This window comes from Psittacula echo (genome assembly GCF_963264785.1).
Source record: "Psittacula echo genome assembly, chromosome: 1".
Taxonomy (NCBI): Eukaryota; Metazoa; Chordata; class Aves; order Psittaciformes; family Psittacidae; genus Psittacula; species Psittacula echo.
Window position 1 is genome coordinate 93,102,706 of NC_137735.1, and position 26,450 is coordinate 93,129,155.

General features: G+C 37.9%; 1 protein-coding gene across 1 annotated transcript; it reads right to left on the reverse strand.

Annotated features, from left to right (window-relative positions):
- Positions 1 to 884: 884 nt before the first annotated feature.
- Positions 885 to 7,511, reverse strand: SPIC (Spi-C transcription factor; the record flags this gene model as incomplete). Its single annotated transcript, XM_080628585.1, has 5 exons — positions 885 to 1,308; positions 4,489 to 4,601; positions 5,539 to 5,654; positions 7,267 to 7,360; positions 7,473 to 7,511. 5 exons carry the CDS (start codon positions 7,509 to 7,511, stop codon positions 885 to 887), a joined length of 786 nt encoding a protein of 261 aa, XP_080484711.1.
- Positions 7,512 to 26,450: the final 18,939 nt, after the last annotated feature.

Consider the following 26,450-nt stretch of genomic DNA (forward strand, 5'->3'; position numbering starts at 1 on the left):
AAGTGTAAAATTACTGAGCCTTTCAGCTACATTCCCATGTAGCAAAAAAGCTGGAGAAGTGAAATTGTATTTATATGTATGAAGTTATAACTCCAAAAGTTGATAACAAAGCTACATTTGTTAGGTGGGTATGGAACTGCTTGATAAGGTGCAGCTTCTTGTATTAGTGGGGGAAGACCTGCAAATAACTTCATGAAGAGCACAATCATTTACTAATGCTCTCATGGTATAGTCATTTTCCCAATGAATCCACTGCCAACAGTGAAATGTGCACCTGGCATTTCTAATACCATATGTCAGGATCTGTGCTAGAATATGTTAATTTAAGTGATAAAGGATTAACAATTCGGCCAACAGGTGCACCTTCATGTGGTCTCTATTGTTCAGCCAGGCATTCATTCGGAAGATGTCTCTAAATAAAGAATATTAAGCAGACAGTAGCTTCTTGCAGTTGGCAAATCTCTTCCCTTTCTAATTCACATGCACCAAACTGATAGGGATTACCTGAAGTATGATATAGCAGCATTTGAATTCTGATTGGAAATGCTGGGGGTATGCATAAAACTTCCTATGAGTGTTATCAGGATGGGATGTCTTTGATATCCGCTAACAATCCCAGATCTTGGATATATCAGCTTGAATCTGAAATAATTCCTCTGATTAATGCCATGGAGAATAGAACATGCCCTACAGCTGCTGGTTTTCTTCAACAGCCAGTGACCATTTCTCATTACCTTCAAAAGGAACAAAAGTAGGCCAATATAATTCTAAAACCCCTCCTCTTTTTGTGTTTGTATGATATCTTAAAGGAAAAGCTATGTACAGAGAAGAGTTCCAGTGCTGGAAAGTATTACTAGCTAGCAAAGACCTGCTGAAAGATACGTCTAGCTGTTAGCATGCTGTAATGCATAGCCATTGTTATACATGTAATTACTGTAACTCATCCAGTCATCTGCACACTGATATTCTTGATTAGACTGAATGTACGGATGATAAACTGTTTCTTTTCCCAAGAAATAAGATGGAGCGAGTCTCTTTAAAACAACGGCACTGAACTGGTATGTCAGCTTCCTTCTAATTTTAATTATTTCACCTGTTCTTCCATAATTCCTCAGTGCTCTCGCCATTTTCTGATACGTCATGATCTTGCGGTTTCCCTTTCTTTCTCCCCAAAGCTCTGCAAGTTTCTCCTTGTTTTTGGAGACAAACTGGAAGACACCATTGGGCTTATCCACCCATTGGATGCAGTTTGCCATAGCTGGATCATACAGAGACTCATGCAGGTATTCAAACAGTCGAAGTTTTTTTCTACCTATTAAGAAATAAAGTACAAAAGTCAGAACAGAATTCGTACTTGTTTTAAAAGATGAGCAGTTGTCTTCTTCCTGGAAAGGTTCTTATAGGCAAAGGCACAGGTAAACCTAACAGCCTGTCACAAATGAAAAGAAGCCACTTTTAGCAGTCTTCAGACACATGTTGTGCAGATGCATGGTCAAGGAATCCACACCAGGAAATTGCATCCTCAGAAAGTGCAACAAAGAGGTTATGGAGAGCTAACCTGAAAGGTTTTGAATAAATGTTTTCCCTTTGCTTAACCAAAACTCACAGATGTTGAGATGATTCAATTTTGTGAGATTTGTTTCAGGAATGTTTTGGGGCTGCAAGGTAGTCTCTGATATAAGAAAGGGTGACTGGGTAAGCAAGAAGAGCAAGCTAGTTTTGAACCATAAACCTCACCTAGTCAATAAGGACCTATTTGTTGAGGCACTTTCTGGTACCTCGCAGTTTTCTAAAAATGTGGAGAAGTGTCAACTTGCATTCCCATGCAGAATAAAGCAAGATCTGTACTGCAGTATTTGTCAGTTAATTGAGTGCTTCTCCCCACAGGCTCAGCTCTCAAACTGAAGTCTACTAGTGAGGCTTATTTAGATTCACTTAGGTCTTTCTCTGAACTACTTCCAGTTCCCTTCACAAAGCCAAGGGTGAACAAGAAGCTGCTGTAAGGAGGAACAATTTAAGATTGTGAGACAAAGAGGAACACTTTGCAGAAAGGAGACTCTATGCAGAAGAACGGCTTCCACTTTAACCAAAGTGGAAACAAGCAGCTGCACCTAAAGTTCATAAAATCTTGCCTTGCATGGCTATTTTAAACTAGGACTGAGGGAAAAGTGACAGTTGCTAAGGAACACTGAGTTCAAGCCAAGACATCTGTTAGGGATGACAGTAATTCTGCATCTGGTGGTAAGGAAAGAGGGGAGAAGTGACAGTCAGACTGGGAAGAAGAAGAGCCAGAAATCAGAGGTACTTTCCAAAAATTAATAAAGTTTCATTATCTAAATAAAAATTGGTGTGTGACTAGAAGTACACAATCTACTAGAAATACATCTAGCATTACTGAAAACTGGACACTACCTGCTCACACTAACCACTTCTTAGTAAGCGACCTCCTTAGGTCCCCTCCAAGCTGAATTATACTACAAACCAATGAGCCTATCATAGAATAAACAAGTTCAGGGGAAAATGTGCAGATTACTGCAAACTGAGTCTCTGCTGGAAAATGATAGTGTAGTCACATCTGCAGCAACACCCGATTTTGTGCTTAGTTTAGCTGTCATTCTGCCCAAGCTTTTATTTCTAGATACATCATCTCTAGCTCATGTCTTGGTTTGAGAGGGCTTATTTGCTCTTATGTGTTAATGCAGCTATGTTTCTAGAGTCCAGCTGTTGCCTCCAAAGAGCTACACAATTTGGATGCACCAGTCTGAGCTGGGGTTAGTTCACAGATCTTTGTACAGCACCACATTGCATAAGCTAGTGGTGTTCATTACCAGATACTAAACATGAGTCTAAGCTAGCAGGCTAGTGTCTGAAGGTTTCTTATGTGGTTACAGGAGATAGGCAGGTTCCTCTAGCAGGTGTTTCAAAGTATCTGCATCAGATTTCTGTGATGAATTGTCCCAGAGAAATCTAATTCTCTGTGTATGTCTCACTCAGATGCATTTCTGGAGTACCTCTCTTGATTGTCTCCACTCACCGAGCTTTCATTCAGATCATGGATTGGTTTTGATGTACGTGAACTGGACTCCTTCAGATGAAACCTGAAGTATATCTAAGTCACTGCAGCTTTCAGAATGTGTGGCCAGCGTAGAGATTGCCCTAAATAAACCCTTGTGAAACACTTTGAACATAGACTTCGGCTCATCAGTGGTGATTATTTCATCTACAGACCTATTCCTAAAGGGCCACACTATTTGCTAGTGTATGGGAAACCTCTCATGTCACAATAAGAAGCCAAGAGGACTAAATTTATTTAGGTATAGTGGAAATAGTCTCTCAAACGAGTTTCTGGCAGAATATCGCTATGGACACAAAGAAACCTGTAAGAGGACACAAAATACTCCATAAGAGTAGTCAATCATTCTGAAAATCTATCCAGTATGGCCTTCTGGTAAAGAAAATTGATAATAATGTAAAAGATATAGGAAATAGGAAATGAAGTAATAACTGAAGGTGAATTCAGATGCTGACGTGTAAAATTCACGAGTGCAACACTGCATAATACCTAGATAAACAACATTTCTGGATTGAAAGATTTTCATTTGCAGTGGTAAATTTCAAGTACTGGAGGTACAGAACTTAAAAGGAGCGGCTACTCTTCCCATCATCCCACGAAATTTTTAGTAGTAGTAGTAGCTATTAAGCAACAGAAACCACAGTGTTCAGCATCAATGCGAAGAGATGATACCAAAAACTGACACCATGTGGTTAAAGTTGAAAGAAGGGGATTTCAAAAAGCAGCAAAACCAGGAAGCTACTAAAAGACTCCACTGTCAAAAGTCAGTACAAAAACTCAGAGTGGAAGCTGTGGAAATCTCATCTAGCAAAGTCATAGAAAGATGCTGAGCCCCAAACAAAAAACCAGATGAATTCAATAAACAAATACAGTACTGTAATGACAAATGTTACCCAACCTATTTGCAAAACAGATACCCACTCAAGTAAAGTCAACAAAAGGAGCACAAAATAGCTATAAAAATGCACACTAGAGGTGACAAAAGCTAAGATGCAATTTGAAAAGTAAACAAAGAAAGGCATAAAATTAGGTGGAAAATTATTCATGTTTGTAAAAAACCTTCAAGAAAACCACTACTTGTTGAACCACATAATATAAAATAAGTTATTAAAGATGTTATTGATTTACTTCTCTGCATCAGAGTTCATTCCAGATGATCTGGAGTGAAACACATTTCTGGCTTCTATTTCCATGTACTAAACAAGAGGACAGAACAAGATAACAACAGATGTATCTTATGAGATTTAACAGATTGGAATTGAACACTAGCAGTTGTATTCTAGCTAATATTAAATGCTAACCTATCTTTTCCTGTTAACTATATATATAAAAAAAAGACAAAAAAAGAAAGCATGATTTGACAAGAGATTTTTTTGAAGTAACGTAATGTACGTATCAAGATATGCTCTTTCTACACACCTTTCCCTGCTTTTGGCTGGCCAGCAGCAGCATGCATCACTTGGCTTTCTGGAGTATTCTGCAGCATATGGTAGACAGTCTCATCTGCATAAAAATCCGCTGCACTGTTCTTCAAGAATTAAGACAACAAAGAGTTACTAATAAGAAACATTCTCTGAGTAAAAAGAAACTCATAGCTATTAATTGCCTGAAGCCTTCAAAATGCGACCTTTTATCACCTCACCAGTGGAAGACTTTTCTCAGCCACAAAGGCATGTAGTGTATTGTACCAGTGACAAGCAGCACTAATTCATGGCCAGTGGGAAGGACTGCCCACCATCAGAGAATTTAAGAGGGAAAACAGAGTAATTTCATCACTCTGGACCTTCAACCCTTCTGCTGGAAGCAGACGAGGAACAGTGGACTCCGTTTCCAGAGTAGTAAAAGACAAGGGGCACCTGGACACTGGCCCCTACATACTCTGCAGTTCCAGTGACATGTTGTTGCTCATCTGCTGGTTGAAAATGGACTTTTGCAGAAACTATTTACCTGAAATTCTCTCCCCTGAAATATTCATTTTCCATCACTTCTGGAAGCCACATTCACAGCGTTTTCAAGAATGAACATGGACTCTGCAGGCTGAAACTGAACTCAGAGTCCAGATAATGCTGGGTTTTCCAGCACTCTTAAAGCAAACTGCTGGTAAAGAAACCATAGCACTTTCTCACAGCACCAGAAGCTGTGCGGAGTTCAGAAGCTGCTGGTATCTGCCTGTTCCTGGGTAATAGGGAGAAGCCCTTTTCCCTATTGTATTAGAAGATTTGTTTGTTAGTTGTCATGTTACATGATGATGAACCACAGAAAGGCACCAGAGGCAAACAGCTAAGATTACTTCTAAAAAGTGAGTATGTATGCTTTGCAAACATTTCCCAAGGCAATTTTATCTGACTCATGCCTGGCCTCACCAAATTTCTCTAGAACTAGCATAATGATTTGTATTAGAAATCTCAAATGGGCAGCTAATTCTCCATTTATGTCTGACTCTTAGCAGTAACCATTTCACTTACAATCACATTTCTCCAGCTATACCCTTGCTCCTCTGTAGATGGTGCCGCAGAGTAGCTGGGACTTGCTCGGAGGTGGTGGTGGGGATGGTTGATCACAGTCAGGCAACTTTTATAACCTGAGAATTAGGAGGATGGGCAAAAATTGAGTGAGTAAAAGGAAGAGAAGAAGGGGGAAAAAAAACACGGACAAATAATCTAACATGCTACTGGGTCTGTCAAAAAACATTTATCTTATAGCTACCTCCTAGAAAATAAAGTCTCCAGAGCCAAGATGTTCCCTAGCAGCAGGTTATCCAACAGAATCTGTAGTGTTACTGCTAACCACACCCTTGGGCTGGTTTTGTTTGCTTTCACAAAAAGCAATATTTCGTAAGATAAAATCTCAGACAATTTATAGTGTCATGAAACAGTTCAGTTAATGCAAAAAGGAGGGCCAAACATAATGAATGAAACGGGATAATTATAGACTACTATAATACATGTATTAGAAAGGAAAAGGGAAAGTTACACAGTTCTGCAGGCCATTTGTACAATTCAAATCAGAGTCTCCAATTGTGAATGAAGTGAAAGAGCATCAGAGCATCTGCAGTGCCTGAAAGAATGACACAGGAGGAACCCAAGATCTTAGGATGTTTAAAAGAAGTAGAGGAGAACACCAGACTGAGGCACTGTGGGTGGTCAGAAGAAGATTAGGGAGGGTACATATATTGCAAGTGGGTGCAGCTGTGGGACATCCTAAACACACAGTTGCAAGTGTTCTAATACCTCTCTCCATTGGCCCACACAACAGATACACGCAAGAACGTTGCAAATAATAATATATAGTGGGTCCTTCAGCATGTGTAAATTACCAGGGCAGCAAAACCAAGAATGTATTAAGAACAGCTAAAGACATGGCCCAATTGGTCTTATTTGCATTTCAGTATGTAATAGATAATATGTAAACAAACCCACATATGAAATGTATTCCATGCAAAAGATGGTAGATATTTTATTCTGGACTTAGATGGTTTGTGGCTTAGCTTCTGTTTTCCTTTGCTTTTATTTCTATTTACAACGCAATAACACCAAACACAGATTTTAAATTTTGTAATAATTTAATTGCCAAAACCTTGCCTCAACTGCAACAATTTACAGCTTGCTTGTATTTGAAGTTTTGTAAAGTATAAAACTCTTAAAGCCAAGAAAAAACACTTTTCTATTGATTATCCAGAGTAAAACTATCATTTCTGCATTAAAATATTTAAAATTTATATTTTAATGTTAAAAAAAATTTGTGAAAATTAATTTCACCTGTTGGATCCTTGGTCTTTCTCCCCTTTCCCCCCACTAGATTTCATTGTTATATGAGTTTATTCACAGTATAACGGTCGTTTTTCAGTTACAACATTAATAATGGAAAATGGCTGATGCACTATGGTCATATATCCTCTGATTACAGGAAAAAAGCGCCCAATGCACCTCAAATAGTACTGAGGGGAAGGTAGAGAGGAACTGTGCAACACTTTCCCTGTGCTGTGACATGGATGATGCACACCACACTGGTCAGTACTAACGGAGAAGTGGAAACTGTTCAGATATTCTTCCCCCTTTCCATCCTCCCAGCATATCCCTCTGTTGTCCACCAGTTCACCTCTGGGAAATTCCTCTCCCACCTATGTACTTCAAGATGTACTTTCTTGTAAAAATACAAAGCGGTAAGTGAAATGGAGTAATGGTCTTTTTTACCTTGTGAATACTGCATTTCTCTGTCAGAATGCTGGTGCAGGACTTCTAGCGCATCTTCGAAAGCCTGGCCCAGTACATCTTGATCAGGAAAACTCTGCAAGAACATTTTTCTGTCAGAAGTCTGAAAAGACCAGGCCAGTCCTTTCAATATTGTCAGTCAGAAAATCCCAAATAAATACAGTGATTATATGGATATAATGATTGTACATCCTCCTGGAATATGTATTTTGCAGGCACTGAAGCATTACCATAATCGTTTAATATTATGAGAAAGTTCTCACTCCTTTGAGAAGTCTCTTTGAGGTCAGTGGGATAACTCACACGGGTAACATCACTCACTCGTGCAAATGTTTCAAGGTTCATTTCCTTAATTTGCAGCAGAAGTTTACATAGGGTGTTACTGCTTTTGAACTGGTTTATAGTACATAATTCAGAGGTATGTATCACTTGTGCAACATGATTTATGCAGCCAAAGTTGCCATTCAATAAAACTGACATGACAAAAATTATTATGCACAAGTTATGAAGTGGTTATGCAGATAAAATGCTGTACTATGACAGTATAGGAAACCAAGTGTGGATTTTCAGAAAACTGTTTATTATAATTTTACAACATCTTATTCTAAACAGCTAAAAAATCTGAATCTGAGTTTTACTAAGTTTTCTATATCATGTTTGAAGAACTCAATAATGAAAGAGAATAAAGGCATTGCTGACTTACCATCATTTAGATATCAAAACTGGACTCCTGTTAAATAAACAATATTTTTAAAAATCTTATGTATCAAAATAAACAATAATTATTTTAGTATAAATAAAATATATATTAATTAAATATTTGCATTATTTCCAATTATGAAATAAAAGTATTTAATAACACAGATAAAAGTAATTTAGGTTTAAAAAGTTGTATTCTAATGAAATTAAATACTTCCAAAATGTTTTTAATTCAGAATGTTTTTCATTACTAAAGTTTCCAGTTTCATTAAAATTGTAACTTTTAGATTACAATCCACATTATCATAAACACATTTTTTAAGACATTATGAAGTGAAAATTTGTTGCTGTTGCCATTCAGCCCTAATTAACACAACCAATAAATTCCCAAAGAAAATACTGACCTGAATTAAATGTAAATGTTTGTCCCTTTGGTTTGCAGACACAGTTGAAACAAGCTTAGGTTTTTTTCATAATGCAGATTAGCATATGACGGTTTATGAATATACATAAATTCTCAGGCTAATTGTGGGTTCCAGAAGCAGAGTTGTTTATTTAATAAACAGTGAAAATAGATACATTCTCAGCCAGCCTAACACGGATACAGTATACAACATTACTCAGAAACTCATTCCTTAGTATCCTTTTTTTATTTATTTTTTACAGATTAGAATAATCCAGTTTTGTTGCCTTACAGGTTTTTTTCCTGTTCTCCTTTACATTATAGTCTCAAAATTGTAAATATAATAATCAGTATAAATATTTCACTAATTAAATACTTTATTATAATATCTTGAAAATACTGGATATTTTGGCATCGATTTCAGCAGATGCAAGATTGGTCTCTGTGTGATGCTTCAAAATACAAAGGAGAGACAAGATACATAAATATAAATGAGGATGAATTTTATCCAAGACTAACCATGAATATTCTAACCTAGTAATTATGCCTCTGTTAGAAAGTATTGTCAAAATTCAAAAATTTTTTTGTAAATGTTGATAACCAACCATTTCAAAATGGTGAAATCTGGGCGATTCAGTGAACTGACCTCACTGAAGTAGATGGGATTCTTCTCTTTGACTTCAGTGCAGCAAGTAATTTGATAAATTGATCTAATTTTGTTGTAAAACTAGAATGGGCTACATTAATCCTTTAGCTGCAATGGTGGACACAGATTCTTGGGGTATAGAGCTGTAGAAATTAAAGACATGTCCTTTGTAAAGATCCTCTCTTAGTTTCCCCCTAATTTTAAGTAATTAATTTTCCTTAAACTGCTTTTAACTCAAGCTCTAAACTGATACTTGCTAACCTTGACAGAACATCTACAGTCAGCGTTGATGCCTTTCGAAGTCTAAAATATTCAAGTATTGGCAAAGTACTGTTGAATGGTCACGCCATTTAAAAAGCTGAATTCATACCAAAAAAAAGCAAAAGTCACACCTTAATCAAGTTTGAAAGAAAGTCTGGACACTTACCTAGAATTTCAGCTCCACGCACAAGACAAGAATCTGTCTGGTTTTGTAAATAAATGAAAGACTGAGTTCCCATAGCAATGGGCTGGCAAAGGGGCTGCATTAAATAGCTGATTTTAGGGAAGTGTTTTGGCTAGGGAATTTTTTGAGTGTAAAGGTATAGTAAACTGCTAGCGTGGCCCTTCGTTCTGCACCAAATAAAGGGTGATTTATACTGATATAAAATAAATAGTTTAACTGTTGTCCAAAACATGCAGATTCTAAGCACTGGGAGAGATTCTTTTTGGCTATGGCACATCCCAACAAATCTCTCACAGGTAAGTTATGCCTAGGGCAAAACCCCTACATCCCTCATCTGTCCCATATAGACTGTAGTGGACTTTGAGGTGAACCTGTGTAAGCTCAATGTAAGAAGTGGACAAAACTAGATTTCAAAATAGAGCTGAGGGAATTTCAGAACTCTGCTACAAAGCTCGTGTTTGTAACTAGGGCCAGCTTTAAAGCATTAATTAAAACAGTCAGTACAGATTCAGACAACCGCAATTGCCGATTTGTCACGTTTCTTGAGAAGCTACAAGCCATGATGTTGCACCCTACAGGATGAGAACTCTGCAGTACAAAACTTCTGACTGTTGACATAATCTATCCTGTACCATAGCTCTTTGCAGCCAAGTCTTTCAGAGGCATATTTTACAAAATTTCCTCAGCATTTGCCATGAAACTGGTGTAAAATAGTAATTAACTCTTACAAGATCTATCTACATTCCCTCAACCCAGAACTATAGTCAAGAACTAGCCTGGCTATGAATGCTAAGTGGAAGCAATCTGAAGCAAATCATAGAATCATAAAATCAACTAGGTTGGAAAAGATCTTTAAGATCATCAAGTCAAAAAATGTTAGCATTAAACATTTCTGCTGGCTTCAGATGCAAGCTGCCTTTCTTTTTTATTTTTTTTAGTGAAATATATTAATAAATGTATGTATTTTTTAAAAAATTACAAGTTCCATTTTGTAGCACTTCTCTAATGTGACTTGGGCTTATATAGGAAAATTAACTGGCAACTGTGCTCTTAAAACATCAAATTGACTCAGCACTGGATTTCAGTCCAAAATACAATTATACAGTTAACTTCCTTTCCACACAGAGTCAACTTTACTTTGCTTCACGGAAAAACATAGATTTAATGTTTCAGTTCTTTCCTGAAGTAGGAGTATATATTGGATTTCAAATTATGAATGAGTTTCAAGATCCCTCCTGGGTTCCTTCCCAATAAATGATGTCTTAATAGGCTCTTGGATGATGCTACCTGACCTGCCTACTTCTACATGTTTACCTAAAGCTGGACAGTTACTATACTGGCCTCCTGTGCTCTCCACTCATCCTGGTCATGAAACTGCAGGGTGTCTCTTGTGGAGGAGATCAGGGCTGTTTCGTTCTGGTCACAGCCAATTCCAGCTGGCAACAGACCCACCATCTTCCAAAGCAGAGCCCATTAGCCATGTGTGCGCTGCCTCTGTGAAAATATACTGAGGAAAGAGCAGAAAATGCCAAAGGGGAGGAGACAAACCTGGGAGGGAACATCACAGAGGACAAGGAGGGAAGAAAGCAAAAAGGATAGAAACAAGGGAATGAGGAGAGAACATGGTCAGATGTGTTGGAGGTGCTCCATGACTGAGCAGGCACACCCCCAAAGGGACTGTGGCCCACAGACAGACCACGCTGAAGCAGAGAAAATGAGTAAGAAGAAAGCAACAGTGTAAAAAAAGGGTGAGAAGCAAGAAGAAGCAGAGAGAAACTACTACATCCTGATCTCAACCCTCTGTGTCACCCATTGTTTCACCAAAGGGACTGAGTGTAACCTGTGGAGATAACAAGAGGTGAGGAGATGTGTCTGGAGTGCAACTGAGCCTGGGAAAGGGGAAGCAAAGTTGTTTTAATGTTTGTCTTCTTTGCTTCCCAATACCCAAATCAGCAAAGAAATATATTATGGCAATAAGTTAAGTCAAATTCCCAGAGCATGCAAGCAGCTGTATGCATGTGTGGTGCTGGCTGAGGCCAACACACCCCAGTAGTAAAAGAGGGTGAAGGTCGAGAAATTAAAGCTAATGTTTTTAACATCATTAAAACAATCAATCTTCCTAACTCAAATTGCTCAATCAGAATGTCCTCTTTTCACGTAACAGGCTACACCATAATGCAGGTCAGCAAAAGGTTTGCTTAAGAGGAGATGGGAAGGTGCCATATGTAGGACAAACACACAGCAAAAAAAAAAAAAGAGCAAGAAACGCTGTCTCATAGGGTAGTTTTAAATTCTGTAACCCATTTGCACATTGTATTTTTGGCCCATCAAAAGCTGAGAACAAGGTCTTAGGCTACCTTTCTGTGAAGCCTGTAAGTGTTCGGAAGAGACAGAATAAGGCACAGCTCAGGGCTGAGTGTCAGCTAACACTACTGCTCACTCCTCAACAAATCACAGTACAGTCAAAGCAGGCAGCATGTTGGTCTCTACCAAGAAATGTTATTACAGAAGAAAGCCTACTTTGATTTTGGCATTGGATGGGAAGATGGATTCCAGATACAAGCCTGAGAAAGAGAACTTAGTAATCACATTTTAATGTCTAAAAAAATTGATGTGCCTGGTATCAAAATAACTGGTATCAGTTGGAAACCACAACATCAAGCTCTTCTCCTTCCTCCATGTTTTAAAAATAAACTTCCAACAACAGAATGATTGTTTAATCTTCAGAACTTTCTTTCATCCTTTTTGGCAATCAAAGCTAGTCCATAGTAATGGTACAGAAAAAGCATTTTCACCTCTCTGAATAAAAAAAGAACTAAATAATCAAGTACAGCACTTGTCAAAGGGCTTGAGAAAGCGTAAATATTCTTGCATGAAGCATTGTTCAAATGTAGAGTAAAAACCAGCCTCTCCTCTTAAAGGAATGTAAAACTTGAAAAGGCAAGTTTTCTCACCAGGCCTTTGTAGATTTCTCAGACTTTCTGGAATGTCAGGCAATTTATAACTGCCCAAATAGCACAGATAGACCACACGATTGAAGGTATTTCATAGAAAAAAAATAACCAAAACAAACAACCGGTTGCAAACACGATTCCGCCACAGGGAGTCACATGCCCATACACAAAAGATTGCCTACCAGCTCAACAATCTCCAGCAATCAGAAACTGCTGAATGTGACAGCCACAGAGAGCTTCTGTGCTTACCTATTTGTTCTGGCCCTTGGCAGACCCCTTTGCTACCCCTCTTCTGGCCATGCAGCTCTGTAATAATCTTTGTCATGAATCCTCATGGGTGTAAGTTCACAATAATTACATAGCCACAGATGCTGTCTCCCTGAAAATGGAAGGATTGAGAGATCACATGTCTGTGTTCACCTCCTGAGTCTAACCATGTTGACAGCGAACTTTCAGATCTCTGCCATTGTGCTGCTTCTGATCTGCTCCATTCAACATTCAGAAGAAACTTGGAAGTTTCTTGCAGAAGGATGCAGCATTTTCTCTGCACAGGAGGAACAGTGATCAACGCACAGAGAGCTCTCTTACTTGTAGAGTGCAGTGTTAATCCAGGCTTGACTATTTCACAGTGAATCAGCCTGAAATCTGAACTTCAAATCAGTGGGCTCAGAAAATGCCTGAATTCACATTCCCAGCCCCTGAATACAATGAAAACTCTCCTTAAAAACAAACAAACAAAACCAAACCAGAACAGAACAAAACAAAACACCAATCACAATAAGGAAATAAATTCTGCTTAGTACCAACCTAAATACTACTGTTTACCATGATTTTGGTCAGCTACTTTAGTGTAGAATACAAACAGGGAAAGAAAAAAAAACACAACAACAAACAAACCCCAAAACAAAACAAAAACAAAACCCCAAAAAACCCTGAAAGTGAACATAAAAACCAAAACCACAGTTACGGCATCCTATCACAAAAGCAAATGAAACTGGGTCTCATTATTCCATTTCTGTTGGGAGACTTTAGTACATGCATTTCAACAAACATTATCATTTGTCCAAATACCAGAAGATGTGGCTATATCGTAAGTCCAAACTCTTCACTTGCCTTACAAATCATTCTACAAATGGCAAACTTTCTGCAATGCAAAAATACAATCGTTTATTGTAATTGGTGGAGTTACAGTATTGGTTCCTTAGCTGGTGGAAATTGATATAGAGCCACCCAAGCCAAAGGATCATCGATGATTTGTACAAACAGAGGTTTGTACATAGTTGATACTAGCCTTACTTTCAGTACAGTAAGGGGAAACTTGCTGTGCCAGCACTAATGTTGCACATTCCTCTCTGACTTCCTGATTTGTTTTAATTCTTTGGCTATCTTATAAAGCATTACATTACATTTGTGGCATTTTTTGCATTTTAACCCTTGCAAGAGCTCTTTAAAGTTACTTAAAGGGCAACATTTTTTTAGAAGAGCATTGTCCAACCGTTATGTCCAAATACATGTTATGTATGAAGCTTTTCCAGTTCTTAAGGAAGAAAAAAGATACTGAAAATGTTTTATGAATTGACTTTTGAGCCTAAAATGAAAGATTATCTCAATCCAACTGTTTTGCTTACCTTTGGTTTCATACCTTTGCATATCATACCTTTGCATATCAATTGGGGATTCCCATCTCAGAATCATGTTTTAAATTTTGATATTGCTTTAAATATTTTGTTTATAAAATGCTTTAATCCTTTTAGAGTTAATAATTTTGTGGACTTTAAAGGTGGAAAGAAAAAACGTTTTGCTATTTCTTAAGAAGATACTCTGCTTTTAGACTATTCCAGAATTTCATATGATTATCTTAATATGAAAGATATAAATGAAACCACTGATATGTTTGAATTTTAATGTCTTTTTGCTTTAATAACTTATGATCCAATCTTAAAAGATGCATTTGCTTGGCTAGTTTTACATCTGTAACATATTTTACTAAGAACCATTGAATAATTGCAGTCATAAACTCAGGTATTTGGATAAATCATTGCAGAGATTAGGCTTAAACATGTAATTAACTCTTCTGGGGCCTAAAAAGAGAAGTGCAGCATGAAGGCTGAAGTTGCGTAAGTGAGCAGATCAGCTCTTCAATGGAAACCCCACATCTAAAGCCCCCACTTTACAACTTGATCCAATAAATTCATCCGGTTGTCCGTGTCAGCAGGGCTTCTCAGGAAGCTTCTTCTTTGGCTCCATATAACCAAAGGAAGTGACTTTCTGCTGGGAAACCCCATGAAGATAGAAAACCAGAAACCACAACAGAAGCATGAGGAACTAATAACAAAAAGTGCATTGCGGGGGGGGGGGGGGGACGACGGGACGAAAGAAAAAACAAAAAAAACCCCAAACACCAACAACAAAAAAACCCCAAACAAACTACCAACTACATGAAGATTTTAAAGTGAAATAGAATCATAGAATCATAGAATAGTTAGGGTTGGAAAGGACCTTAAGATAATCTAGTTCCAGCCCCCCTGCCATGGGCATATAAAGTAATGACTTTGATTACTGTACAGGAATAATCAATACTCCCTTAAATATTCGGATAGCTAAAACACCCACAAGTCAATAATAATTCAGTGGAAAACTATCAGAGCAAGATAGAAATAATAATACCAATTTCATAAAAATATCGCTAGATAAAGGAAAGACTGTCATTAGGAAATAAGCTTGATAAAGGATGAAAATTCAAATCTTTTACTGAAAGAGAAAGCATATATAGAGAAGAACACAGTATTTTAAGGACCTGTAATAGTGAAACTGGAGAAACTAAGTCTAATAATTTTCCAAGCAACCTACTGCTAATTTCAAGTCTCAGTTGACTTTAAAGGATCTCCACCAAGGTTTTGGATACACTGATGATACTTATCACAAACCAGATGTAACTGAGGGGAAAAGAAAACCCAGAGATATTAGGAAAAAGGAAAATAAAGTCTTAGAAACCGTAGATGAAAAAAAGAAGAATGAAAGCACCAAACAATAATTAAAATAACTGTAGCAGATTTATATAGAAGGAAACAGTATAAATGTAATGTAATCCAAACATTTTAAAGACATGTACCAGGTTCAGGCAGCCTATGTAAGCATCTCTTGAAGGACCACATCTGTAGTTGTTGGACAAGAGGAAAAATAAACACCTAGTATTAAGCAGACCTTAAATTATCCTTAAATCCTCTCTAAATTACAAGCAATGGAAAAATATGCCTGCAACAAAAAGCAGTGGAAGAAAACCACGAGGCCCACCTGGGACTCCTAACTTTGTTGTGCTAGAGAATAGAAATAATGAATGCACTATTAATGAAAATACCAACATACATTATAAGGATACAACACGCTTTTATCATCATTAGAATACAAGCTGACCTTTACCTTCAATGAAATTAAGCACTCTATAAGGATACTAGTATAAGGCATATGAAGTGCATGTATTTATAGAATCATAGAATCATAGAATAGTTAGGGTTGGAAATGACCTTAAGATCATCTAATTCCAGCTCCTCTGCCATGGGCAGGGACACCTCACACTAAACCACGTCATCCAAAGCTCTGTCCAATCTGGCCTGAACACTGCCAGGAATGAAGCATTCACAACTTCCTTGGGCAACCCATTCCAGCGCCTCACCATCCTCACAGTAAAGAACTTCCTCCTTATATCCAATCTAAACTTCCCCTGTTTAAGTTTTAACTCATTACCCCTTGTCCTATCACTACAGTCCCTAATGAAGAGTCCCTCCTCAGCATCCTTATAGGCCTCTTCAGATACTGGAAGGCTGCTATGAGGTCTTCTCTTCTCCAGGCTGAACAGCCTCAACTTTCTCATTTAAAACTTCAAAATAGGCAGAAATAGTACCAAACTCTACAAAAAATTTTCCATTTAAAATGGGAGGAAAATGTTTTTAATACAAATATGGGTTTTCTGCGCCATCTGTCATGAAAAATGTGCAATTTCTTCAGAAGACCAAGAACTAGAAACGCAAACACCAGTTAACCAGGTGGTTAACCTGAAAACGCAGTTTGGGCTCTCAGTGGAAAAATTGAATAATCCATGGGAATTTTCCTCCAGCTATTTCTGCTGCAGGTACTTTTGACTTAAATAATTACAAGTTACAACAATTACAGGCTGGCCCAAATTCCACAATGTGCAATAGGAAGGCCAACTGCCCTTCCCAGGCAGACACATTGTAAAGTGAATACGTTCCTATTTTTCCTCTTAGGCAAAATGTGGGATCACATTTCCACATCATTCCCCAGTCATTACCATACTACATGACTGGTAACACAAAGTTAAGAAAACATTTAAGCGTGCAACCACCAAAAGCATAGCAGTTTGAGTCTCCGACAAAACATCCATTTTCAGGGATAGACATCTACAATAATTCCCACCAGGGAGCTGGACAGATATTTCCTACACAGAGATGAGATGGAAAAAGTAGAGTAGTGAAGACTTAAAAACAGGTAATCTGAAAAGAAGAAAGCCCTATGTTTGGAAAGAAGAAAGTAATAAATGGTTGTGAGACGTAATTGCTTAACCTAGTTCAGTTGGAACAGGAAAACATCTCTGACCTTACAGTTAAATGCTCTGAATAAAAGTAGTTAAAAAACAAACCTATTTAAAGTCATTCTTGGTGTTATAATTGTAATATCACAAGAAAAAAACCCAAACCAAAACCCAAGCACATTCTGTCTTTCTTGAAGGTGTAGAATGAGGTCAGATTTCTGCCAGAATTCTAGATAAAAGAAATGCAGGAACTGCAAAGTGATAAAGGCAATTGTTTAAAAATATAATTCTTCTCATTACTATACCCTGAAGGTGACTAAAGCACAGATGTCCCAAATAATGGGGTTTTATGTTTTGATGAGGCAAATAGCTATGTGGGCATAAACTGCTATGACTAGCAAATAAATGCTTCCTATATTATCAGAGAAGTGCTGAAAAAGCACTTAGGCTATGGGGATTTTTACAAACTGGTGTCAAAGAAATCCTGTATCTTGATGGCAGGGTAGGAGGCATGTCAGTAAAATTATTTCCTGGCTTGGAATCTTTTCTAAAATAATTTCTTCTAAAGCTGAGTAGTTCATAGTTTCAAATTTCAAAGGAAACTGTTTTGCAATGGCTCCTCTTTGGCCACACTTTTTTTAGTTTCTTTTTGAGGTAAAAGAAAGGGCAAAACCTAACAACTAAGTACTCTGTGGGTTGGTTTTTTTTTTCTACATTCCATTCACTAGAAAAGTAAAATAGAATAGGAAAAGTTATCAGGTAAAATGATAAATTAGGAATGTGTTTGTGGCCATGTTGCTATTCCCACTTCCACTCATCAGCCACAGAAGCCCACAGAATCAAATAGACACATTAAAATCTAATTCCTTTAAGAAAGACCTACAGCACAAGAAGGCTATATGCCTGTGCTTTGTATTACCATGGAATTCAAAAAAGAAGCATAGTAAGAGGTAATGTTTTGTATTATTGTTGTCCAAAAAGATGTCAAATACCTTACAGAAACAAATATAAATAGAATTCCAGAGAAGGCAGCTTGCAAGTTACATCATTAACAAGATGCCTCAAGGGAAAGTGAGAAACATTCCATACCAATCGTAAAATCAAATAGTATTTTTCACCTGTGTCTGCCGTACTTACCTCGTTTTAATCCAACCTCTTAACATTACCTACCCAAAAAATACACTGGAGGCTTGAACAGCTTTTAGATGCAGGGAATGTAGAGCCTACTCAGTTAAATTAAACACAGAAACATTATTATATTTCATACACACAGCCTATAGAGAGCAAACTTTACTCCATCCCATGTCTGAGAGTTGTAACAGCCTGGGGGATGACCTGTAATTCTTGCCTGCTCTCAAGTTTGATTCAAAATATATTTTGAGAAAGGTCCATAAATGCAAATAATGACAGAAATAACTGAATAGATGTTATGTTTTTATGGCACTGTGTGCTTCATGTTGAACATTTGTTCAACAGTGTTAGCTGAAATGCATGGCAAGCAGTACTGCTTTGTCCTTAAAAAACATCTTCTCTATGACTGCTTAATTATGCTATTGATCAGATACAGAAAATATCACAATTGCAGTATTGTTTGCGTTGGGGACATGTATTTTTTTTCTGTTCCATAAAAACTCATCTGAAGTTAGATAACATTACAAGTACTGCAATGCTTCACCCATGCTCAATGAATTTTTATACTTCAGCATCTGAAGATGGAGGACCCTGGGCAGGGAAATATGCTGTGTTCCTTTCCAGCTTCTTCCCAGGGACATTATGCATTGTGCTTTTCCCTAGCATATGCTGTGAACAAGTACTCCAGGAGCAAATCAGAGCTTGTCCTGTAACTGAAGCTTTGTACCAGGATATGGTTCAGTAGTAGCAGTGTGAGAACTTTCTTTTCCCAACTTTTTCTTCTACTGCCACCTGGACAGCACTGAAACTTCATGGGACAAATAGCTGCTCACTGGAATGCAGACACAAGAAGGTTTGAATCTGGGAGGAAGCAGTACCAGAAACTGCTACCCAGGACTGCAAGAGAGGTGTAAGAAGGAAACTGTTATTGGTGATTAGAAGAGCAGAAGATGCTGGGAAGACAGACTGAAAGCTGAAAGTCATCAGAGATGGAAGGTGGTTGCAGACACTGGCTCTGAACTCCAGTGGGCTCACTGAAGTTGTGGGGAGAGGTTTCAGAAAGAGATTTGACTGGGATTTCAGAAAAGAGGATAGAAACCTCTTTGGCAAGAAGATAAGAGAAAGTCTAAGATTCATAAGAGGGCCTGGACTAATTTTGTGGGACCTGGCTGAAGAGAGTAGGATTAGGGATGAGAAGTTTGGGCCAACATGTCTTGGATTAAGGTGCCAAGAAGAATGGAAGCCAAAGATAGTGGAGAGGGAAAAATGGCTTTTGAAAGATAAGGGAAGGAGGGAGCAAGCCTGAGGAATGGAGGGGGAAGGACTAATGTTCTCTTCCCACTCCCAAACTCTCAATACTACAACGGAGCCCAAGATTTTACCTGGACTCTTAATGCTTTCCTGCTGCAGCAAGCATCTGTGAAATTCTCTGGTGAGGCAGGAAGACAGCAACCTGTTCTTGCCATTGGCAGCGCAGTTAACAAAAATGGTGGAGATGAAAGTGGCAGACTGAAGGGACTTTTTTATGCAAGGCTTTTTCCAAATGTTATTTTTGTTAACTGAGGAATCTGAAAGCAGGGCATAGGAAAGCCTCTTCCAGGAGAAGGAAGTACCCCAAAGACTGAAAATACCAAATCGAAGCATAATCATCTTACTTCCCTCCTCCCTGAGTGTATATTTAAATGTTTTCCTCTGAAGACCCCACTTCTTTCTGTGCCTTCAATAAATCTTGCTCTAATGGTGAACTGGGACTGTTCAGTAAATGAGACTGCTATTTGCAGAAACCCTGCTGCATCTGCTGCATAAGTTATAAATTGCCTAGTGAATAAGGAACAGAGAAGATGCTCTCAACGTTAAAGCAGCTGAATGCTACCCTGGAGAAGTGGGTTCTGACCCTGTCTCTACCACAGAGTTCCCAAATGATGCTAGGCAAGTCCCTCTGAACAAAATTTCACAGGTGGTCATTTATTGAATGTTCCTCATTTTTGGGATTTTTGACTCAAGACCCTGGTATCAGATTTGCAGAAATGCTGAGCAATACCAGCTGCAAGTGTAGTCACTGAGCACTGGCCTGAGCCCACAAACTACCCAGAAATGTTGAACTCTCTAAACCATGAGATTTTAGGTATCTTATATTGAATACACAAAATTAGTGGGTATTCTCTAATTTAACCTCTTTGTGCCTTCATGTGTAAAGCAGAAATAATACAATTAACTTCATACCACAATGCATTTATGAATTTAAATGTCTCAGTGCTTGTATAGCATTCATAGGCTGTAATGGGGAAAGCACAAAAAAAGTCTATAAGGAGGTTAGCAATACTCTCCTGAAAGCAACATCTGACTATGTAGTAAATAAGGCTTGGGGATGCAATCAATGTTGAAATCCCACTGGCTAATTAGTCACTAAAAGAGCTCTATCCCATACATGCACTGAATGAAGGAAAGATCTTGTAGCAATAACAGCTGGTGATCGTTATCGTACGATAACAACGTACACAGAGAGGGCGAATTAAAGTCATACCAGTCAACTTCATTTTGCCATGTTGTAACTAACTTTTCACTGCTTTATTTTTAATCTTAATGTCCTTTTAAAGGAGTTTCCACTGTCTGCACGGACAGGAGGGCTGCTGTATTTTTAACAGTTTCTTACTTTAGAATATAGTCTCATCTTCCTTTTTTAAAAAAATTACAGACTCCTAAGGGGACTTCTTGATCCTCACCAGAAGGTGCTTTTAACAGCAATAACAGATTTTCTTCCAAAATGTTTTGACGACTTTTGACTCATATAGAGGTATTCTTACAAAACAACATCAACAAAAACACAACTAGCTAAAAATTCCTTGCCCTCAATTCTCACATTCTCAGTGTTCATCTCTATTTCAAAAATGACCAAAATAATGAAATCTCAGGTCGATTAAGGGCACAAAGCACATACAACATAGTTTGGAAAGCTGTGGGTAGGAGAATCTCTGCGAGTATTTACAGCCAGAAATGACAAACATACTGATAATGCTCCATTTGTAATAGTTTCTCGGCTGAACTTGTAAATAACTTTCCAAGCAATGTCAGCCTCAGCAGCACCAGTGAGGAATTCAGATTACTAAACGGCTTCTGTCTTCATACAGACTCCAGTTAGTTATAAGGTGCAGTTAGAGCTTGAGACTACCTGTGGCTAAGAAGCCAGAGCTTTGGCACATCTCCTCATTTCATGGTTTCATTAATTTTATAGCTGTCCATGGCTTTCTAACCAATATGACATGAAGATCTTTACATGTGCAATGCAAAAATATACATTTATATACAGATGAGGAAAGAGAGACATCAGGTTTTTTTAATAAGCAAAACTAAAAGCAGGAACAGAATATGGCTATATTTTCCTCTGTGCATAATTTCAAAGTAATCAGATTGTCTTTTATTCAGTACTGTTTGCCTACAGTTAAATACTAAGCATCAGTGACAACAAATCTCACAAGTGGCCTTTTAGAGTTCTTTCTTTGCTATTTCAGAGTACGATGACGGATGAAAAAACATTTGCTTGCGAAAATGACATAGACCAGTAATAACTAGGGAACTGAAAGGTACTAAATGAAAGAAAAATAAGACAAAAGAAAAAAATAGTTATCAGCTTTGATTGAAATCACCTGTGTCATGAGTATGGAATACCATGAGAATGCTAGGCAACAACTGTAAATTTACTTTTAGAAGACTTACATGACTCAGCATAAAGTTTATTACAAATAAATTCCTCCTTTTTTAATGGAACTTGAAACTTCCTAACATATATTAGCATCATCTCACAGGACAAAAGCAGTTTTTCTACATCCTACATTTCAGCAGACATACTAGCTTTATTTTAAGACTCTTTTAAAGAAGAATTAAATGGAAGTATTACACAAAAAATACATTAAATTTATTATTATACAGAAATCACTCTCATGTGGCAAGAGGGAGTACGAGGCTAAAAGCAGTGCAGCTGATAAACATGTTTGTTCTGTGTCACTGCAAAACATTTCCCTTGCACAGGTCAACCACAGATAATCCAGATTAGCCAGACTATTTTGCTAACTGTAATGAGTACCTGGGTGAAAATCCTCTCTTGTGGGTCATCTGACAAAAGAACCTAAGACGCAGGAGACTTCTCTGGAATGATGCTTCTTTTCTGCACCAGCAGTAAACTGTATTATAGACCATATTGTCTTTGGTCCTAGTGGAAGTACTTTTCTGCAGAATGCCCTTTATCTGATTTATATCTCTGAATATGTTCTCATTTTATGGCTTCATTTCCAGTTAAATAATATATGCTTAAATATTATGTATAATTTTGGTCTCCCTTTACCAAGAATTAATTTTAGTTGGGATTCTAGACAGCTGTTTAAGATAGCATGAGTATGTTAATTATAACCCTTACTATACTACTGCAAGAAGATTTTGAAGCACTTAATGTTGCCTGTTTTTGATAAGATCCTTTACTCCTGTTCACCTGCTGTAAACATAAGTAGCTGCTATTGATCTCCAAATCATTTCGGTGTGACATTCCAGGTGATGTGTGGCACACTGCATGAACAATTGTGAATTTAGCTGATGAACCTACTGAGAAGTAAATGAACTCACAGAAGAAAAAGCCACAAGAAAACTTCAGAGAGTTTTCACTGAAACTAAGAAATTTCAATGAACAGTAGGGCCTAGCAGCTGGAAAAGTTTCTGATTTCTTGCAAAAACATTTTTAAGGGTTTTTTTATATTTGCTTGGGATGTTTTCCATATGCAGTTGACTGCTGTCTTCAAAGGCTTTGGGCAGAATGCCTGAGAAACATGGCAACTCCTTTTGACATCTATTGCCCTCTGCTGCAGTGATGATGATCCTACTTTTCCTTGGTGTGTTCAGAGACTACAGGTCCTAAATTTGTTGCAAAGTGCTCAGGGGCTCAAAGGGCTCAGGGTATCTGCTGATTACACTGTGGGCTTTTCTGAATTGGATATGTAAAAAATTAGTTGCTCATGATTGTGAGTGACTAGTGTTAATGATCTATTTGATCCCTTCTGTCCTGTGTTCCAAATTGGTTTGATGTTATAAAAATACCAATAATCTAACCATAAAACAGCAAGGGTTTTTGAACTACTATGTGCAAACATAGAATTTTCATTCGTAAGTACTGCATGTTGTCATAAATATATCTCTTCATACAGCTGGTGGAGACTGAGCAGAGGTAATTCCTTATCAATGGAATTCTGTATTTTGTCTAACAGAGGGTGAAACACCATATGATGAGGCCAAGTTTTGTATTGTTGCTAATTGCAGAACAAAAAGAATTGTGACATAGGGTTCAGGAACTCTTCTGTTTTCTGACAAATTACATTTTTGTAATCATAAGAAACTCTGGAAAAATACTGAACTTTCAAGAGAACTTTTACAACTGTTGGAACTGCTAATTTATATACATGCATGTTAAGCAAATCTTTGTGATACAAGTTTTTTGGTGGCAACTCATACCTTCAAGAAAACAGAATTGCCATTCACTAGGAGGGAGGTCAGGGAGGTCACTCCCATCAGAAAGTGGAATTTTTAAATGAGGAATTAACAGGCATATTGAGATTCAGTATAGTAGGACAGTAAACAATGCAGACAGTGGGTAATGTGGTGATAAAGGCAGGCAAAACTGCTGTGAGACAACAAAAGACTTCTAGACTTTGGCCCTCTCTGTTTGCAGGTTTCAATAACCTTTTGTTTTGTTTTGGTTGGTTCACATGCTTTCCCCCTCCACCTTGTACAAGTTTCACCAGAATTTCTGTTCTAAATGAAGAGAAACAGGAACATAAAAACTTATCTGGAATCAACGGATTTGGGGTTTTTCCCCCTATCATAATGGTGGCGCGTTCCCTTTCCTTTAAAGGAGTGGCTTTGTGGGCTAAGTTATTTTCACTAGTATAATGGTCATGGCAAGTCATTTGGACAAAACTGTGCAGATCCACTTGTTAAGGGCAATCTGTATAGCTATAGCTGGCCTATAAGGTGCCACAAAGCTTCTCCGTGGGTGATCAAAATATTGCTGCTCAGGATATGGCTCATTTACTGCTCACTTGAAGTTCATAGTAATATTAAAGGAGTCATTAACCCTGTCAAGAAGTCCTGGAAGAGAATTGTGCTTCAGTGGCTCAGTTCTAGCAAACACACAAGTTTTAGGGCAAAATCTACATGTCAGCTGACAGGGGTGTGCATTGCTCTTCTAGCAAGAGGTAAACCTCTTGAAACATTGGATTAGGGAAAAAGCCATAAGGAATGAGACCTGAGGCCTCAAAAGTAATGGAAAGATTCCCTCCTACATTAACTTCTGTGAGTTCAGGATCAGACCTCGGAAAACAAACAGTGCATGATGCAGTCCTTACAAGAACAAAGTAGGAGAGACATGCGATGCGTAGAGGGAAGAGGAGTCTAGAAGAGAGGTTCTTAGGAGGTTTCTGAATATGAAGGAAGCCAGTGTAGACAGTGAATCTTTGAATACAATACCTTTTTAAGGGTATGAAAGAGAGAAGAACAAAAGCCTATGGCTCACACCATAAACAGATCTTTACACCTGCACCAAGTAACTAAAACTTCAACAGATGTAACTAGAGGTGTGCCAATGACAAATAACAGCATCACTAACTATACTATGAATCTGCAACCCCAAGTTATCTTTATTTTTAGAAGGAAGGCCACTTGAAACATGTTTATGCAACAAAGAAAACTGTACGCAACACAAAGTCTTGTGCCTACTACAGGCTGGTCTATTCTTATCAGATAGAAAGTTTGTCCTACATCCTGTCCAGACTATACTGTTAATATCTGAAAATAAGCCCAGTCCTAACGCAACAGTAGAAAATGATGATTTATCCCGCTTTTTGCAGAGGCTGCAAGAGCTCTGGGACAGCCAACAGCCCCACAGTCTGGTGCTGCTCATGTACTGCACCAGAACGAAGTTTCCAGTTTCTTGCTTTCAAGTTGTGTGTGCATATGTTATCTGTTGGCTGGTTGATCTTTAGGTTAGTGTGTCACTAGAAAACTCTTGGGATTGTAGCTGTAAGCTTGCTATGTTGTCAAGTAGCCTAGATTTCAGACATACAATTAATAAGTGAAGAAGTTAGAGTAGTACCAGAAATAATATATAGCAAATACAAGCCATTCTAGACATATATTAAAAAAAAAAATACTAGTCTATTGAATGACGCTTAAAATTTCTAAAGTAGAGCTTTCGTAGCATAACATATTGGATGTTAGCAAAGGTCACTCACTGAAACTGCAGTACCTGAAGTCCCACAGTTATTAAAAATCCATGTCCTCTGAGTTCAGCAGCTGCTCAGAAACAAGAGGAACTGCCTAAAGGGAGCACAGCCCATATGTAATTATGCTACAATGGCATTCAAGAAAACAGTTCCAGCCTTACCTTTAGAGTATTTGAGAGGTGAAGAGGAGCCACTTGCCTTATGTGCCCTTGAGGTCTAATATAACCGTTCTCACATTGGAGGTACTTAATTTTGCAAACAAAAACTGACTTTTCCATTCACAGATTCTTCTGAAGAAGGACAAAGTACAATTTTGCTTATATATAATTCATAGGTGGGGAAGTTCTATCAAATCAAAGAGGTACTTTTTTTCTTCCTGAGGAACATGCCACAAAAACTACAAGAAACTTGTGTGATAAGGAGTAAGCTATGATTTACTTCAGCTATGTGTTCAGCGATGGGAAGGTACTTAAATGCAAAAGCAGCTCTGCAAATCTCTATGCATCATAGCCTGCTCTTCTCGCTTTACTTTTGTTCTCCGGAAAAGAGACAGAACGATAGCTCTGCTCCAGAGCCTCGAAAAACTCACTCTAGCTGCAAAGCAGGAACAGCAATATGAACTTCCTTGTGATACACACAGCAACACATTCAAATGCATTGTAATGGTGCACAGCTACCCGCAAATATCCTCCCAACCCTGACCTTACACTGCTCTCCTCTGTACTTCTCTCACTCTAATGTTGAGATCTGCATTGGTGTTGTCATTCATACATATTTTATGATGAAAAATATGCTGTATTTCTGCCAAATGAGTGAGGGGTTTTTTAGATGGATGAAGAAAGGAAGTGTCGAGTGCAGTTGAAACAGATACCTGGACAGCATAGTGATGCTTTAAGGTCTTTGAGATGTAAAAGGCTCAGAACCAGTCAGATAGGATAAATTTAGGGTACTGAACAGAAAAAGTAAGTGGAGGCCTACTGGGAAGAATGGGAGATGTCTAGCACCATGCTGGCTTCAGTGCTTTTTACACTAAAGGGTTTCTTAAGTTTTGGTTCAGTCAAGATACCTCCTACTGAA